Source organism: Trichoderma asperellum, chromosome 1 (assembly GCF_020647865.1).
Source record: "Trichoderma asperellum chromosome 1, complete sequence".
Taxonomy (NCBI): domain Eukaryota; kingdom Fungi; phylum Ascomycota; class Sordariomycetes; order Hypocreales; family Hypocreaceae; genus Trichoderma; species Trichoderma asperellum.
This window is the reverse complement of record NC_089415.1, coordinates 3742844-3754278: the sequence shown is the minus strand read 5'-3', so window position 1 is coordinate 3754278 and position 11435 is coordinate 3742844. Positions and strand designations below refer to the sequence as shown.

The 11435-nt window shown below is 50.3% G+C and overlaps 4 protein-coding genes across 4 annotated transcripts; 2 read left to right on the top strand and 2 right to left on the bottom strand.

Annotated features, from left to right (window-relative positions):
* Positions 1–105: 105 nt before the first annotated feature.
* Positions 106–2011, bottom strand: TrAFT101_001179 (uncharacterized protein). The gene is made up of 4 exons (XM_024910895.2): positions 1794–2011; positions 1612–1735; positions 1449–1539; positions 106–1379 (listed from the first exon to the last, which is right to left on the bottom strand). The coding sequence occupies exons 1-4, from the start codon at positions 1808–1810 to the stop codon at positions 379–381; spliced, it is 1233 nt and encodes a 410-aa protein (XP_024765422.1). The 5' UTR covers positions 1811–2011; the 3' UTR covers positions 106–378.
* Positions 2012–2830: 819 nt separating this feature from the next.
* TrAFT101_001178 (uncharacterized protein) lies at positions 2831–3187 on the top strand (the record flags this gene model as incomplete). Its single annotated transcript, XM_024910894.2, has 1 exon — positions 2831–3187. The coding sequence occupies one exon, from the start codon at positions 2831–2833 to the stop codon at positions 3185–3187; it is 357 nt and encodes a 118-aa protein (XP_024765421.1).
* A 1576-nt stretch (positions 3188–4763) lies between these two features.
* Positions 4764–5753, top strand: TrAFT101_001177 (uncharacterized protein; the record flags this gene model as incomplete). The annotated part of the gene is made up of 1 exon (XM_024907538.2): positions 4764–5753. The coding sequence occupies one exon, from the start codon at positions 4764–4766 to the stop codon at positions 5520–5522; it is 759 nt and encodes a 252-aa protein (XP_024765419.1). The 3' UTR covers positions 5523–5753.
* A 35-nt stretch (positions 5754–5788) lies between these two features.
* Positions 5789–9485, bottom strand: TrAFT101_001176 (uncharacterized protein). Its single transcript, XM_024910893.2, has 3 exons — positions 8242–9485; positions 7102–8174; positions 5789–7040 (listed from the first exon to the last, which is right to left on the bottom strand). Exons 1-3 carry the CDS (start codon positions 9013–9015, stop codon positions 6293–6295), a joined length of 2595 nt encoding a protein of 864 aa, XP_024765418.1. The 5' UTR covers positions 9016–9485; the 3' UTR covers positions 5789–6292.
* Positions 9486–11435: the final 1950 nt, after the last annotated feature.

The following is an 11435-nucleotide window of genomic DNA, read 5'->3' as shown; positions in this document are numbered from 1 at the left end:
TCGTTATACGACTTCCATTTCACAATAACTCTCCTCTCACCAATTACACGGCAGGAGACATTCACATAAGACATTTGACTTCTTCAAGTGGTATAATTCTTCTTCGTCAAATGAAGCAGACATCTTTGAAAGTGAGGCAAAAAAAGCGGTATCATCTTTGTGATGTCTAGTACTATATAAATTCGTGAAAACCTCCTGTACGCCATAGCAATATTCGTAACCCGAGTACATGTATATTCGCCCTCCAGAAAAAAAAAATCATACCGTCTGCTGCATTTGGATAGGGCTGATTACCAAATATACAAGAATGGTATCTTAACCAAGGGGCGCAAAGAAGCATCCTCTAGATGGTTGGTAGAAACAAACAATAGATCTCTCTCACAAGAAATAATCCGCGACTGGCTTCTTGGCAGGCATCCCCCTGGAATCTTGGGGCGCAGCTTGGAACACCCGATATCGTCGAGCTGGGCCATTCTTAGGGCCACCCCTCGATTCAATAACGGCGCCAGAGCTGCGGCCAACATCTCCGTTTGTCCTCTGGAAAATGCCGGTGCCTGACTCATCTTCTGTAAGCTCCAGCACAGCTGCAACATTGCCGCATCGGTAGCAGTAGTTTGGAGCTGACCAGACGGTGACGATAGAGGCATCGAACATCTCCTTGAATCCCTCCATGACCAGCTGGTGCGCGCGAGCAATGAGACTCAGATCGTTTCGATGGTTGAAAACCTTGACAATATCGGCTCCGAATAGAAATCCAGCACCTCGGGGCGAGAGGCCCCAACCGTCGATTTCGTCTGGGTCGGACCATAAAAGGTCACACATTGCGCCTTCGTGGGGGACTTCTTGCTTCCGGTCAATAAGTCGTATTTTATCTACCGTATCGACCAACGGGCTCAATCCACCATGCACACAGAGAATGGCTCCTGTAGGATTGCCCACGCTGCCACTGCTGGATCCTGACGCTCCCGAACCAGGTGGACCAGTCTTGTCCGCTGTGCTTTTATTGGGAGCCTCGAGCTTCTCTTGAGAGGCCGATTGGTTGGCGCGCTGGCGAGGGAAGCGACTGATTATAGAGCCAGCTTGGTCGCACACTTCAATTTCGGTATCGTCGTCATCCGGCATACCAGGTGAGAGAGTGCTCGACGCACCCAGAACTATGGCACCAAGGGCGAGATAATCAAACACGTCGCAACAGTAACGCCATACATTTGCACTACCGTATTTGCGAAGGCATTCGTCGTAAAAGCCGTACACTGTCGTTATTTGGCGAGATTCGTGATTGCCGCGGATCAGTGTCATGCGGTCTGGGTATCGGACTTTGAGACAAAGCAAAAGAAGGAATGATTCGAGAGAGTAGAAGCCACGGTCGACAAAGTCACCTAACGGATATAACAAGTGTCAATTATTATGACAAGCGTTCAGCAAGGGATGAATGGAGGTGTTTATACCCATGAATAGATAATTCGTGTCGGGGACATCGCCGCCGACGCGGAACAGCTCCATTAGGTCATGAAACTGGCCGTGAATATCGCCACATATCTAAGCATTGCAGACAAGCTTTGGTTATCGTCCATCCTTGTTATATCGAAAGGTGTCGATGGAGAGGCTTACTGTTACCGGCGCCGTCACGGTGACGACGTTGCCCTCCTCGATAAGAAGCTCTCTGGCGCGGTGGCAGAGCTCCCGCACTTGGTCTTCCGGAATGGGGCGGCATGAGCGCAGTTGCGCGATCGCTCTACACACGGTCTTAGCGGACAAACAGCACTCCAAGGCAGGGTTGATACGAGACTGACTTGTCGAGATCGCTCATGATGGGAGCGGTAGAGAGTGAAAGACGGAGGGTCGACAGAGGTCGCACGAGAGGTGCGCCGGTCGGGCTGATGCGATAATAGAATCGGATAGAAAGACGGCTATAACATATCTCGAGGGTAAACCGCTGGAAACCAAGCAGTAGCCAATGCCGCTTGATATTGGAAATGTCAGAGTCGCGTGGGCAGATAAGAGAGGTTGAAGTTTAAAAATGGATCAGCGCTATCGCGTTCTGCGCCTCGGGATTAAAGTGGCATGCCCGCCCGCTATTACGCTAATACTGCGGAACTGCGCACGGCCACCCACCCACCTCGGTGAACGTCGCCGTCAAAGCACATATTCTTGGAAAATTAGCCACCGAGGTGTTCTACTTGCAAAATATATCAATAAAGATATTGATACGTCGTATCAATTTAAAATGAGCACCTATGTTGTTGCTAGAGAGTAATGCAGAAGGTTTATACAAGGGAGAAGCAAAAGTATACATTCATGCTTCCTTTTACTCTTATTTAAGCTATGCTTCCAAGCAGTTGATGGATTTATGCTTGTACCCAGTAATTTGGTAGGCAGGGTTACAGCTCCCAGCGGGCAATTTAGCGCTTCAGCACTTTACTAGAGCAGCCTGCAGGCGACCTCCCGAGTGCTTGGAACGCCCAGCAGGAATTACGTTGTGCCGTCCCCGAATGCGGCAACCTTCTAGCTACAAGCTAGCGCCCCAGCCAATCAGCGAGCTTGTTATCGAATCATCGGGAAATCGGTTCTGCACCACCGGGCGTCTTTTTTCTGCCCGCTCGAATTCCAGCAGCTATGGGTCCTGGGCTCCTCTGCTCCTAAGAAGACGCTCATCGCCAACCTCCAATTGGGCGTGAATCGTGGCCAGAAGGAACATGCCACGACCCCCTTGTGAGCCCCCAATGGCTGGCTGTCGCTGGCATCGAAGCAGCTCGACTAACACGTCAAAATTTGCAGCTCCAAACACCACAGTCACTCAATCCCGCTAACTCCCGGGGATTGCCCAGTCATGACACCACATCTTCACCCCAGGTCTCGCATGACCTCGTCCCTCTTCGCTACGACGCTTATTGCCAGCTTCTTCGTTGTTGCACTGCCGCATGTTCTGCCATGCCCGGTGCCGCGGACCAAGTACGCCGATGGGGAGATTATCGTCGATGAGAACGGCAGACGGAAGAGATGGAGGAGCAGGGACGCTATCGTTGCCAAGGACGGACTTGTGCAATTCAACCAGACGACGGACGACGACCTTGACCATGCGGAGGAGCGAGCAAAGAGAGAGTGCCCCGTGCCAAAGCCCGGAGGCATGCTGGGAGAATGGCTTGGATTCCACGCCAGCAATGACAAGGCGAGGGCAAGCAGATGACGATTGATACCACCAAAAAAAAAAAAAAAAAAAAAAAAAAAAAGAATAATAAAAGGAAACAAACAGACAAACAAACCCAAAATCCCAAACTTCAGCGCGAGACCGTTTTGTGAATGGATAATGGATGCAAAGATCGGCAAATGTGTCTAATTCGCCAAGACTGACTCAACAAGGTCGCCCTCAGCCAGAGATGGCAGGCCAAGAGATGTGGTGTTTGTTTCATGCGTGACTTGAACGCAACTGTGATATACAACTAAACAGAGACATGCGATCCATCGACTTTTGCGTTTTAGAAATTGACCTTGTTACTATGTATAGCTCACAGGCTCACATAGGTTCCGTCCTCCGGGCGCATCCGCAAACAACCGAAACCCCCAAGAGGTAGTGATCACGCCAGAATCGGAGTCATCACATTAATATTGTTTGAGATAACTCTAACTAATCCTTAAAACCTTACCAATAAGTCTGTAAGTTAGGCGGGTGCGTCGTTTATGTTTCTGCATGGGTTTCTAAACTAGGTGCGAGAAACGCTCCGAGAAACTCCTAAACGGGCGACGCACTGGCGCGACTCCAACCGAGCGGTTCCTTGGCAGCAGCTGCACAGCCATCACAGCAATCACCTCCCTTACCGCCATCTAGACCTTGGGCCTTTGTGCGGCTTTGTTTGTTGCCGGGCGATCTGGTGTCTGAGAGTGGCCGGGGCTTGAAACCTGCCCCGCGGCCGTCTCAAACGTGGGAGACGGCAGAAGCGTTGATGGCTTGTTGCCCCATGCAGCGACACTTGCCGCATTTGGCAGCCTTCCTAGCAAAGCCCCTAGCCGTTTCTGCGACGCCTCAACTTCACCACCGCTCAGTCTTCCCAACCCGTACTATGCCCAATCCTGCGATGGCTCAGTTTGAGCTTTGCTGGCTTATACCGAGAGGGCATTGGATTTCGTGTCGCATCAGTTGCACTCGTCTTCTTAATCGCCTTTGTTAGGAGACGGTCCGTGTTTCGCATTGATTCCTCCAGACTTTCCGATTCACGAGGCTTGGCGTACTGCATCCAGCCCAGGAGTCTCTCTCCAGTCCTCTTTGGGGCATCATGGAGTATGCCATGACAGTACGGTGATCAGCCGAGATCAGAGGCGGCATTAGAGCCAGGAACCGCCCCACGGACCAGGGGTTCCATCCCCCAGGATGTAGCTTCTGGATATCACCACATCCGGTCTCAGGGAGGGCGCGCAAGCGATGGTATCTTCCTGCCTAGTTGCCAGGCTTCGGATGAAGTCGAGGCAGAACGAAGCTTGTCCAAAGCTTGGCCACGGAATCATCCGAGGTATCCTCTTCCACCTCGTGGGAAGAGGAGTATATTATGCCTCTCTGCCGCCTCTCTCAATTCTCGTTTCTTCTCCTTTTTTCCTCAGGGTCGCTGCGCTTCACTCATTAACATTCAATTCTTTTCTTTTTCCTCAACAAGAGCTGTGCTCTGTTGCTTCGATTCATTGAAACCTCTGCTTGATTAACCATTCCTTAACTTTCTTATCTACTTCTTCGCTTTTCTTCTTCTTCTTTCACTTATACACAGTCATTCAAAATGAAGCCTTCTTCAGTCCTTCTTCTCACTGCCGCTGGCCTGGCAACAGCTCTTCCGGCTCAGCCTGTCGTTGCTCGTTCGGAGATCCAGGCTGCTCCCGCTGCTCGATCTTTCCTTGAGCGCGCCGTTGATGTCATCTTCGCAAGAGACTTGGTTGCCCTGAATGCCAACACTGCATCTCCACCTGCTGATGATGCCGCTGCTGACAAGAAGAAGGGGGCGGCTGCTACTACTGCCGCTGCCGCTGCTACCACGAGTGCTGCCGCTGCCGCTCCTCCTGCTGCTACCACCGCTGCTGCGGCTGCTCCTCCTCCTCCTGCTGCTACCGATGCTGCTGCCGCTCCTCCTCCTCCTGCTGCTACCGATGCTGCTGCCGCTCCTCCTCCCCCTCCTGCTGGTAACGGCACTGCCTCAGCAGGTAACGATGGCAAGGGCAAAGGCAAGGACAAAGGCAAGGACAAGGGCAAGGGCAAGGACAAGGGCAAGGGCAAGGACAAGGGCGGCAACAACAATAACAACAACAACAAGAACGGCCTTGGTGATGCCATCAGCGGCGCTCTCTCCCAGCTCGGCTTGGATGGCGTCCTGAACGTTGGCTCGATCAACAAGCTCAATGGCGGTCAACAAATCCAGCTGCTCTCTCAAATCGTCGCCCTCCAGACACTGGCTGATTTGCAAATGGTCACCTCCAAGCAAGTCATCGTGGCGCTGAACCAGGGCTTCAAGAGCAACGGCCTCAACATTGTCATCAACGGGTAAACAAGAATGAAAGAGAATATATATATATGTGTGTTGGAGTGAAGGAAAAACGAAACGAAACGAATTGGGATATGAATAAGGGCGTTGAGATGGTTGATCTGGCGCTCCTCATATAAACGCGGAGGGAGTATGTAGATCGTGATAAATACCTCGGGAAAAAAAATCGAAAGAATTGCCTAATCAACAAGTGTCTTATACAATGTGAATGTACATGACTTTCTCTCTGTCTCGGTGATTGCTTAAAGGCAAAGCCTTATTTGTATATGAAAGATCTGGCTTAAAAGCACAAACAATCCATTCTAGAACACACAATCTTCGAAGTTGAGGTATGAACCAACAAAAGAAAAGGATCAGGGCCAACAAATGAATTAATACAAGGAGATAAATCAATATATGCAAATCACAGGGGCAAGGTCATTCGTGTCAAAAGAAGAAATGTCTTCAATCTCCATATTTCTCACTCCGACAGCCGCCATTTCATAAACTCCCACTATGCCATCCCAGCCAGCCATTCATCCATTCAAGCTCATGTCCGTTCAATATCCTTTCCCGCTCTCCGATAACACCAAAAGGGAAAGAGAAAAAAAAAATGCAATAAAATATAGTAAGATAAAGAAATTTTCACAGTATAAACAAAATTCACCTACATGTTCCTCCCTCCTGGCTAATTTTCGGCTGTTTGATCAGGTAGAGAGGAGGGAAAAAGGACCATAGTCGTTATTCATGTCGTGTTTTATAGACCGGACCGGTGGTAATTGAAACTCCCAAAATCAACCCACTACAGCCTTCATACTCAGACTCTCAAGAAAGCCCCCCAAGTCTTCCTTCTTGACTTCCACAACAGAGTGCTCAAAGCTGTCGATTCGCACACGCGCACTCGTCTCAGAGACGACCTCCTGGAAAGCGTTTCCAAACTTGTTCAGGCCGTAGCCCCGGTCATTCTCCGCATCCTCATCATCCGAGTCGTCTTCCGATTCCGAGGATTCTGACCCCTCGGACTCCGTCTCCAGCTCGTCGTCATCGTCACCGTTATCATCGTTGCCCTGATCGGCAGCCCTTCGGGCCGCGCGCTTTTCTTCTTTGATCTTTTCTTTCGCTTTTCGTGCCTCCTCTTTCTTTTTTGCCTTGGCGTCCTTGTTTGCCTGCCTCTCCTGCTTGGTTGCTCTATTCATAAACACGGTATCCGGACCACCACCGCCGCCTGTGCCAACGACAATGTAGACACCTCGCTTCTCGTTTAAGCTTGCCACCACCAAGGGTGTTCCACGACCTCCGTGAGATAGTTTTCCTTGTGATTCTTTTTCTTGTTCGGCCAACGCCTCTCCAATCCAGAGGGCGAGTTTTGTCAACGCCGCTGGGTGGGTAAAGAGAGCCACGTCCGGGCCATCCTTGACAACGCACATACGGAACGCCCGAAGATGCTTGATTTGCTTCTTGTTGATTAGAGATGTTCCTGTTCGGTAGATTGCACGGTGTAGGAATTGTGCGGTTGGTAATCCAGCTTTCAGCGCGTCAATACTACAAAATTTGTCAGTAAATATGTCTCCCCTTTCCACATTCGTTCATGAATTCAGCTCACTCTTCCAACGCGTCATAAGCTTCCCAGAAGCGGCTAATCCATTCCTCGCCCTGGGCAGCTAGTTCTGACTCGTCCTCCATCTCCCGAGTTACCTGGCTTGGCCCTGGATTTGTCGCTTCTAGAGCCTGGACATGTTTGCCTACTTCCAATAGCGCACCAATCACGACACCAACGTCCTGGGCACTGAGAGTTGCACGCCAGCCCCAACTTCGGACAAAACCCCACCCATCCTTGGCTCCCGCTCGATCTTTGCCGTCAGTGTCGACAGAAGGAACCATCTCGTCGAGGTTGTAAAGGGATCCGTATTTTAAAAGCTTCGCTCTGAGCTCGCGCTTCAGCACCATGTCCATGTGCGTGTAACTCTGCTTGCATTGCGCCAGGCTGACTCCCATTTTGGCGAGAAGCTTGTGGAGTCGTTTGATACCCGATTCGCTCCAAGTTTTCAGCCTAGAGAATAGATATGGCGAGTGTAGCATGCTATCGTAGAGGCTCCAATGTCGAATTAGGAGAAACTTTGGCTCGGGCGAGAGACGAATCCCCGTATCTTCAGGATTTCTCGCCGTAGTCGGTATAATGCCGTTGTTTTCAGGGACAACTTTCCCGTTTGCTACTTCTGGTGGGTTCAATCTCCTGACTTCATCTCGCAAGAGTTGCCGTAGACGAGCACCTCGGACACCAAACCACCCTGATGGCTTCCCAGAACCTCCAGACCGGATAGGTGCAGCAACGCCTGCTGACGACCTTCCATACAACTCCATAGATGTAACGCCCACTATTGCCAACCAAAGGAGGTCATTGTCATCGCGACCTAATTCGGAGGCTAAAGAGTACATCATCGATGAGATGGGCTCGGCAAAAGACGAACCCATCTTGTAGTATTGGTGTAGAACGGTCTCATTTTCACGTCGCATTCGTAGAAGGCGTTTTCTCAGTGTTCGAGCGGAAGCGGCCGGCAATGGCTGGGCACCTGACGGAGGTTCGATGGGATCGCTTGACAGTATGGAACCAGGATTTCGGATGGATAGCAAGCCCCTTGGCTCCGGTCGGGTAGGAGAACCGACTATCGAACTCGACTATGTGTATGTCTGGTTAGAAATGCGTCATGACGGATCAGCAGCGGCGCTTTGATGTTATACGTACGGAATTGCTTCTTCGCCGCTGGCGAGGCCGCGAATCCTCGTCGTCGCTGGAGTCATCTTCATTTAGGCTCTTCCTCTTTTGCCCCGTTTGAGCAGACTCGTGGCCAGAATCACCGTCATCCTCCTCATCGTCATCCTCGCTGGAGTTATCGTCGTCATCGTTGTCCTGTCCCTCAATGTCTGGCATATCTAGGAGCGCAAGATATGCATCGCGTTCCGTCATGAGGTCGCCTTCGATGTCGCCATCATCAAACACCACGATTCCGCCCCGGCCCGAGTTGTATGCCCGATCGATCGCTCCTCCTGAGACTCCAATTGGACTCCTCGACTTGTATGAGCTTGATACTTGGTTGACAGGCTCGAGTGGGAAGCCGCCAAAAACGTTGGCCAGATTCCAAGGTCGATGAGCATCGAGAACCCAGACCTCGACGCCGCTGTAGGGAGATTCTTCGCCTTCAGGTTCCAGGCCTAGCAGCGGTCCAAGGTCAACCATGCCTCCAACGCCCAAGCAAACGACAACCCCCCCACTACCACCTTGTGACTCCATCATCGGGACAACAAGTTCCCTGCCAGCCTTTTCCAGGTCATTGTATCCCGCGACAGGCTGGATCTTGTGTGGAATATAGTCATGTTTGAGAAGACGGGTGAGTATTCGGCATGCGCAAAGAGCGTCCGGCTCAAGGGCGACGAGAATCAATACTGGTGGAGAGAGAGGATGGCGAGTGTTTTGCAGATGCGAGTAGAGCTTCGATATCAGGGAGCGCGGGAGATACATGGCTTGGACAGGCGAATCTGTATTTCTGTATCAAAAACCAATGGAAGCTCCAATCCGTCAAAGATGATGGACCAGAGGCTGGGAAAACAAATCCTGGTTTTCTTTGTTTGTTGAATAGGAGACAATTGCCCTGTTAACGCGACCAGATCCTGGCCTGGCCGTGACAGAAAAGGGAACTGGCGTCAGACACGGGCCGTCAAAGCGTATGCATAGCACATGTAATCTGGGAGGGCTGATTCAAGTGGAGCGTCCGTAAAAGTAGAAACGAAGAATGAAGGAAGGTTCTAAAAAAGTAGATGCAGCATATCAATGCGAAAATACACACACAAAAAAAAGGGAATATAAAGAAACAAAGGACTAAAAGCAGATAAAATGCTGAAGCTGATGCTAATGCCGTGCTGCTGTAAGGCTAAGGCGACACACTCTATTTTTTTTTCCCTTCTTTTGTTTGCTTGCAGGATCTTGAAGCCCACGATGGCATGTTTTTGCGCTAGAAAACGCGTTTGGCCATTAAAGAAGCGCCGCTGAATGACGCGCACCGCGACGAGCTTTAGCGGGAAGGATCAATGGAGGGGTCCTCGAAGAAAGTGGGGCACGAATGCGGAACGGCGCCGCGAAACTGACAAAAGAAAATCCGATCCATAAAAGAAGTTTGTGGCGATGGTGGAGGTTCTGAACTGGCCGCGAATAGAAAGTATGTAATATGTTGTGCATATAGACCCTCTCCGACTTTCCGTATCCACGTTGATACAGCTACCTTTTTTTTTTTTTTTTTTTTTTTTTTTTGGCTCTATCCATTTTTTTGGTCACTGATTCCAGGCCTATTAAGAGGGGAAAAGAAAAAATCCGCTGCCATTTCTCATTACTAAACCCCCCTGTTACAACTGCTGATGTGACGCATAAAAAAGCGCTCTCCGATCTGCACAAGAAAAAAAAAAAAAGAAAAACTTGACATTAATTAGCAGCTGCGAAGCAATGCAAATTGCCAAGAAAAGAAAAAAAGGTAATAAATAATATATACGTTGCCCGCCTCGGGCCCGGCCAAAAAGGGACGGCCATATCCGTCCCGTAGCTCGTTAAATTTCAAACGCCTTTTTGCCCAGAATCTCACCTCACGACGTAAATCATATCATCCCCTTCTCATCTCCTCCAAGACTGGGTACCGACAGATGCAAGCAATATTCCTGGTAATTGGGAAGCAATAGTAGATGTATCTCGGCCCGCTCGGCTGTCAAATAGATTAATACAGTCAGCATAACATAGTCAACAGTCTAATGATGGGTTCATCTATTGGTCCGTGATATGGCACATGTTGAAAGGGGAAAAATATACGACAACCCAGGCTGCAACTAAGGCCATTTTACCCACACCCTCTTCGGCGGGCTTGACTGCGTCGCACAAGTGGATACGAGAGTATTCGGCGGGTAATCCGAATGCAAGGTGGTAGTACTGGTAGCATGAAAGAATACATGTAGACAGTACATACTGGAGGCAGGAAGCTTGATTTAAGATTACAGCAAAACAAGAGTCCAAAGATGGAGAACAGGGCTAGCTCCTTTATGACTACCTACTACGGGAAGATGGAGAAGGGAGATATTTCGCAGGCACCTCGGAGTAGTCAGAGGCAGCACTGGTGTCTCGTAGTCAGACACCGAACAAGCTCATAGGACCACGTTGATTTGTTATCACGACTCGTGACCATCTCTCGGTGGAATTCATATATCATCCGGCTTCTCGAGAGAGGGGGAGGCGAGGGCCGGCCTCCTCTTCATCTAGACGGTTCTGCCTTGTACCATATCCTCTGAAGAGAGCATCTGCTAGTAGCACTATATTGCGGCCCTCGGCCTCTCAGTATCTTTTGTCATACACAACAATGATTTGCGGAGTACGGCTACAATACTAGTCGGAAATGTTAGTCCGCTAAAACAAGCGGCTGAACTAATTACTATAAAGATAATAGACAATACAAACCTCTACCAGCCGTGTGGTAACCAGCAGCACCAGAGACCCCCGCCCTTTTTTCAGGAAGGGTGTGGATGGCTCCATTCAATGGTGCGATGTTGGTGTTGATGTTCGTATGCACCTCATGCACGCCTATCCGTTTGGGACTTCTGTGCGAAAGACGGCAAAGAACGTCTGCAGCATAGCGTGGGCCGGACAGGTTGCTGACACCGAGGACAGGCAGCCGGGTCCACGAGTGGTTGATTTCTACATGTGAAAGGCAACTCCTGTCCGCTACTGCATGTAGGAGCGCAAATTAGGACGACGAAAGAGGCGTCCGGCGCCAGCCACGCTGCACATCTGCCGGGATAGACTGGTCCGGCTGGCTGGCTGATCCTGTTTTGCTCAATGGCTCAATGCCTACATAGCTAGTGGTACACACGTATGTAGCAGGTTGGTTTCTACCCCGCCGCCAGCTT

Coding starts and splice junctions, on each gene's coding strand:
- TrAFT101_001179 (XM_024910895.2), bottom strand. Junction 1,540..1,611: donor CCGTGACGGCGCCGGTAACA/GTAAGCCTCTCC, acceptor TGCAATGCTTAG/ATATGTGGCGATATTCACGG. Junction 1,380..1,448: donor CACGAATTATCTATTCATGG/GTATAAACACCT, acceptor TATATCCGTTAG/GTGACTTTGTCGACCGTGGC.
- TrAFT101_001176 (XM_024910893.2), bottom strand. CDS start 9,015: ATGTATCTCCCGCGCTCCCTGATATCGAAGCTCTACTCGCATCTGCAA. Junction 8,175..8,241: donor AGCGGCGAAGAAGCAATTCC/GTACGTATAACA, acceptor ACATACACATAG/TCGAGTTCGATAGTCGGTTC. Junction 7,041..7,101: donor GCTTATGACGCGTTGGAAGA/GTGAGCTGAATT, acceptor CAAATTTTGTAG/TATTGACGCGCTGAAAGCTG.